Here is a 6,474-nt window from a genome sequence, read left to right as displayed (position 1 = left end):
GGTACATTTATTATTATTATTATTATTATTATTATTATTATTTTATTATTATTATTATTATTATTATTATTATGCCTCTTAATCATTAGCTCTAATAGTCATATAGACATAGATGTATACCTGTATATGTGTCTTGTGAACTGTTGGAACCAATTAAAATGTAATTCCATCTCAACTAAAATATGTTTTTTTCCTATTGAATTGCAGTGAAGTAACATTAATTCATGATAATCTCACACGGCTTTTTTAAAGAGACCTATACATTCCTGTCATATGTCAATCAATCCTATATGAATTGACACTGTATAAAAAGTACAGCAACAAAACAAAATACACTTATTTTTGGTAGGTAGAGGATGACGTTCAGTACGCCAGTTTGCAGCTCGAGGCGGGTAGGCGACGGAAATGAAGACCTGGAGTGGACAGATTATTAGAAACACCTGTGCCATGTGGCACACACTTCTGTGTAACTGCACTGTCCCTCGCAGCACTGAATAATTTGATATGCAAATAGCAACACCGCCCATATATACTTCAACGCAGCAAATACCCAATGCAAATCATTCTATCCTCATGAATGTCACTGTTAAAAACATGGAACAAATCTTTATAATGATGCACTTTATCAAAGCTGTAGATTTGCTGTATCTAGCACGATTCTTAAACCTCTCAAAATTGCATTTTACAGTAGTTGGTTAAATGCTTTTGCCTGGAATTAGAAAGAATATGTGTTTGTCAGTATATAATGCTGCAGGAATCCACCTGGGAGCAAACCCTGAGCGAAACGCATAGCGCAGGCGTGTCAGACTCCAGTCTCTGAGGGCCACGGGGTCTTTCATTCCAACTTCAGCTGTCAGCTAACTTAACTGATTTAATCATTCGTTCAATTGAACAAATTGTAATAGTCTGTCAAGGTCTTTTATAGTTGATAATTTCAAAAATGCACGTGGTTCAAGGTAGATAACATTTTGAGGCCTGGAGAGAAATGTGTCCAATTATTAAAATAATTAGACCAATTAAGTAACTCGGGTGGAAGGAAAGCCAGAAGAGCCTGCCAACCTCGTGGAACGGAGTTTGACAGCGCTGGCAGTGTGCGCTCCCAGTAAAGCTGTAACGGCGTTTGCCTGAGGAATGACTGAAATAGCGTCCCTCGCTATATGACTGCTTGTAACGTGTTGTTTGCAATGCAGGCAATAATGCGAGGTGATTATTTTTCTTGGCTTTGCATGTATTTCTCAAGCTCCTCTGTAGATGCATTCTGAAATATATGTACAATACTGTATAACTGTGCTCAGCTTCATGAACGAAAAACAGATTGCTTATTTACAGAGGCAATAGTCAGCCTTATCAGGGTTTAAATGTCTTTTCAAAATCAATAACTTTGTATTTTTTTTTCTAGCAGTACCGGGAAAAAATGAATGCCTTTCTTGCACTTCTGTTTACTGACTCCAAACTGAAACGTCATGGGCTGTTTGTCTTTCTGCATATTATAAATAATCTATTTCACACAGCCAGTACACGCAGGCTGATAGTTTCTCTGATGTTTGGCGGCTTACTTCCTTTGCCCTGTACTCGCAAATATGGTTCTGCGTTTTTTAAAGTGATGTGGAAAATGGTGTCCGTTTTGTCCGGATGTTTACTGACAGAAGAGATCTATGGCCTCTCGCTTCTAAATACCACAACAATATTTGTTTCAATAACTTCAAAAGGCCTGTCTTCGCTACACCGGTCAATGTATTAGCAATGACGATTCCGGGAAAGGGTGTAAACCAACATCTAAAATGCAGAGCAGCTAGCTATGCAACACAAACATCCACGTGACCCAATAGATAAGAATTTCATCAGCAGACAGGCAGGTCTCGCGTCTATACATTGAATGCGATGTTTTATACAGTACAGCACACAGCAGCCTATGTCACAGCTCTTGCAATTAGTCAAGTTATCTGGTTTAGGGGGTGGGTGCTTATGCTTGGGGAGGAGGCGTTCCAACTCCTTTTGAACACTCATATGCTTGGCGAGAGAGTTTTAGTATGGCCCAAACGCATGCCCTGGTGTTTGTGGGGAGAATCACGTTAGTTGGTTTGATAATCAATGTAAACAATCGAAGAATTTGATTAGTTTAAATTTCAGTGCGTCAATGAACCTGAATGAATACTATATGACCATTGCCATATTATATTACCCACTAAATAAATGAGTTATCTATTAAATAATCTCATTTTTTTATTCAAATGACCTTTATAAGATCAAGGAATTACGAAGAACACACACAACACCCTCAACGACAAAGGTTTAAACTACAATAGCACATTATTCTATAATAATACTAATGATACAGAAAGGAAAAACCTAGAACATCGTTGTGAATTAGCAGTTTAACATACACACCAAAACAGTAAAAGTAAACACTAATTCGAAATCAACAGAAAAGCAGAAATGGGCTGGACTGCCTTTGGAAGATTAAGCATGGTTCAGAAAGGAAAACTACTCTTATGCCTCAAGAGGAAAGACTTCGACCAATGCGTGCTGCCAGTGCTAACTTACGGGTGCGAAACGTGGATGACTCAGAAATCGGGGTATGGAAAGATGCATGCTGGGAAGAGGCAGGAAAGCATTGATAGGACCAGACTTCGCTACAGTAAAGAACAGAGCAATAATATTAAAACTGACAAAGCAACTTATTCAGCAAATCCACACTTAAAAATAAAAAAAATACCCTAAATGTATTTTTTTAGCAAGAGCTGGAACTAATAAACACACTTCCCACGATTCTCACTATATATTTCATATATTGACTTTTTAATAAATATTTTATTGACAGCGCCTCCACTGCCCCAGAGTGCTCAAGCACATTGATTCAGGCACAGTAGCTATGCGGTGAGAAAAACCCCGAGAAAAAACACATTTTAATGAAAAAAAAGTATCACGATTGAGCATTTGGCATACTGTGCGAACAGTAGTTATCACGCCACGCTCCTTTTCTCCTTACTATGTTTAATTAATTGCATGTGTGGTCTATTAAAGTCATCAGTTAAATTAGACAATCACTGTTAGACAATCACCATTTGCTATTTTGAACCAGTTACCCAGTATTTTCAGTTCCAGTGTGTGATTTCAGCACAACAAATCCAAAACTAACCAGAAGCAATGGGGTTGTAGTTCTAATTAGATTTTGCACAAGCTGCTGTGTGATCGGCCTTTTCTGGTTTAAAGGATGATCAGGGAGTTCTTAAAAGAGCCACATATATACGAACGTGTGTAATGTATCTTGTGGTGGTACTACTGAACTACTGAACCACCTTGCAGCGGGAACTCTGTACAATATGGACACTTCCTGGCTTGTGTATTGCAGCCCCCTCTCTCTGCCCTGTTCACTGATACTGTCTGCAGCGCGGATAACACACACAGCATTCTCCTCAGCCTTGCAGGGAACCGCGCCATGCTGCTCATTCTGCTATTCTACACGCTCCAAGGTAGCGTGGCTTTACTGTTTATATTCTAACATTGCACAACAACTGGGGGGTTCAGATTTACACTTGTATTATTTTTTATTTAATCAATTATTATTTTTATTATTATTATTATTATTATTATAAATATGAACAGTAGTCTCTTGGTTTTCATTTTTTTCTCGTTTCAGTTGGAGATGCGGGGCTGTTCCAATACCCGCCCTTAATCAGAGCCGAGGTCGGGAGCAGCGTAAACTTGACCTGCGATATCGAGAGACTTCCCGACTGCAAAGTGCTTCAGTGTCACCTGGATCAAACTGCGGTCCAAGAGCAGACCGACCCTGGAAACTTATCAAAGTGTCAGACCCGGTGGCAGCTTCGTAGGCAACGAAATCGAGAAATCCTGTTCCCTGAACCTCAACAACGCGCAGGTGAACGATTCCGCGACATACTATTGCGCTTTTATTAAGAGCTCACTCATGTTCTTGGGCAATGGATCCACGCTAGTAGTACGAGGTAAGTATTGAATAATTACCAATGGTTCTGAGACTAATGTGATATTTGATTACAAAAACAGTTTTGTCTTAAGGGCAGTGTGGGTAAAGTTCCCAAGCGGGTCAGAGGCTAAACACGGCAAGTAAATGCAGTATCGTGTTTCTTCTGTTGGCAATTTGTACACCGGACGGGTTTCAGCTTGAAGTCGACTTGTGGCTGTACAGCCTCTTCAAGAATAACATAAATCATTGTAAACTTCTCTAGGTACATCCAGCTACAGCCTACAGAGGGGTGTTATAGGTTACTTAAATAATTCCCTAAACAAAACCATGCTATAGATTTTTTTTTTGTGGGCATTATTTTTCTGACCTGACACTATATACTACAATACATTATTATCCAGCATGTCGTTCTTAATGTTCTATATATTTACATCGCTCTTATTGTTTCCAATACAGAAGGCTCCGATGACCGCGCTTATATTGAAATCCTCACCCCTTCAGAGGGCGCAGTCCAGTCCAGCGGCGCCGCTACTTTAGTGTGTCTGGTGTTCGGGGTACCCGAGCAGGCTCGGGTCTACTGGGTCATCGAACACGAAGTGACCGACTCCGGGTCCGGAGATTCCAGCGACTCCACTCCGGACTTTATCAGGAATGAGATCACCATTCCGGGCGCGGTCTGGAGCAGCGGGACCGTGTGCACGTGTGTAGTGGAAACAGAGAGCGGGCGGAATATGAGCAAAAGCGTGAGCAAGACCGGTGAGAGAGGTAGAAACCTGAACATTTTCTCCGATCAATTGCTTTTTATTTAACCTTAAATATATTCATGAAACAACAGTATCATATAGATATAGCCCATCAAGGTATATTCTGATTGATATAATGCAAGAAGGGTTTAATTGCAGTCGCTTTGATAGATTCCTTTTCTCACTTCAGTACGGTATTATTGTATTAAGTATTAAGTATTACTGTCATGTGTTTATTTTTAACTTCAGCGTACAGTGCAGGTTACTAATATTAAATATCAATACCACTAACACGCAGGATAGCTAAACGAAAGCGACAAACTGTACCCAACTTTTCCACGAAGTGTACTGCATTGGAATAGAAAAGTTACCTTTAATTGTTTTTTTTTCTCCTTTTTGGTTGAGTTTCAGATCCAGATTGCTTTCTTTATTCGGTCTGGCGATATGTCTTCATTCTTGGAGCTCTCGTTGCGATGTGGATACACTTTGCTGTAGTTCACTGGAACAATAGCAAGCAAAGGTAATTGCAATGAGATATAATGGTTTAGTTTAGTTTAATGTATTCTCTTTGGGCCCTATTCTAACTTGGGTTACGTTCTTCTTCCAGCGTGTAAAGGGTGCGTAAACCAAGTGAGAATAGAGCCCTTTGTGCCAGTACACGCTATAAAACAAATATCGTATTTTCTGGGGTAAATTTACCTTAATACCGACTTAATAAAACTGTATTTGTAGATTCATTCTAGTTTATATTTCTGTAGTATTAAAGGTACCTTTTTTTTTTAAAGTATGTAACAGTAATATTGAATAACCTTTACATAATTAAAAAAAACAACCTCAAAAAAAGCATTTGAATAACTGATTTATATTCCATTAAAAAGGTGTCCTGAAGAAAACGTGTTAATATAAAACATCAAACCAGAAAATAACTTTAAACCATAACCATTGTTATTGGCTCTCCAGAATGGGTTTAGAACCTTTTGATTCCAAATGGAACCCATTCTATAGAACCTAAACGCGCTAGTGTTCTACTGGTTCTAGTTTCTTAAATATCATGGTCTCTTTGTTCTCGCAAATACTTTATACAAGCGTAGTTGACAGGGACACGTTTAATAGCGCTTAGCTTTTCGTTTGTGATCTGACCAGAATTATTTATCTTCTCCTTACAGAGAGCGTTCTCAAGAGGAAAGATGAAGCAATGGAAATGCATTTAACCAAACAAGTCATTTTCTTTATTAGACTGCAATCCTGCTTCTGGCATTATATTGAACTTCACTTCCATTCTCAAAGTATTACAGGAGGGCATCTAAAGGCATTGAAGCTGCACCGGATCATATTTTCAATTGAGATAACTAGTGCTTAATGTATTGTATATGCGCCATAGACTTCATTATCTTCACAGTAAAGTACTTGGTAATTAAGAATCTGGAAATGTTATCATTTCTCCCACTTTGTATAAGTAAAGAAAATAAATACTTGAATTCATCGCTTTGTCATTATTTCTTGCTTCCTGGTTTTATTATGAATTTAATAAGACACCCCTGAGCTTGTTACCTATATGCACTGTGGCTAATCAAGCTCGTAGTAAAAGCTGGGATGGGTGAAACAGCTCTGCAATAGGACTCTTAGGCAGGTAATGCTCAAGTTCCTATGTGAACCTAAGTTATTTATAGTTTGGTAACCAGATATGACTGTTAATTATACCGTGGTATTGTCAGAAAAGCTATTTTTTCCCATTGGGTAAATATTTCTTTGTTATAAAACCTAACTTGTTGGTAATTGATTCAA

General features: G+C 38.6%; 1 protein-coding gene across 1 annotated transcript; it reads left to right on the top strand.

Annotated features, from left to right (window-relative positions):
• Window positions 1-2,519: 2,519 nt before the first annotated feature.
• Window positions 2,520-6,127, top strand: LOC121311511. Its single transcript, XM_041243959.1, has 6 exons — window positions 2,520-2,576; window positions 3,353-3,473; window positions 3,726-3,965; window positions 4,403-4,711; window positions 5,101-5,209; window positions 5,856-6,127. Exons 1-6 carry the CDS (start codon window positions 2,520-2,522, stop codon window positions 5,878-5,880), a joined length of 861 nt encoding a protein of 286 aa, XP_041099893.1. The 3' UTR covers window positions 5,881-6,127.
• The last annotated feature ends 347 nt before the right edge of the window (window positions 6,128-6,474 follow it).

Source organism: Polyodon spathula, unplaced genomic scaffold (genome assembly GCF_017654505.1).
Source record: "Polyodon spathula isolate WHYD16114869_AA unplaced genomic scaffold, ASM1765450v1 scaffolds_3241, whole genome shotgun sequence".
Taxonomy (NCBI): Eukaryota; Metazoa; Chordata; class Actinopteri; order Acipenseriformes; family Polyodontidae; genus Polyodon; species Polyodon spathula.
The sequence above is the reverse complement of the archived record's forward strand: the minus strand, read 5'-3'. Positions and strand labels throughout refer to the sequence as shown.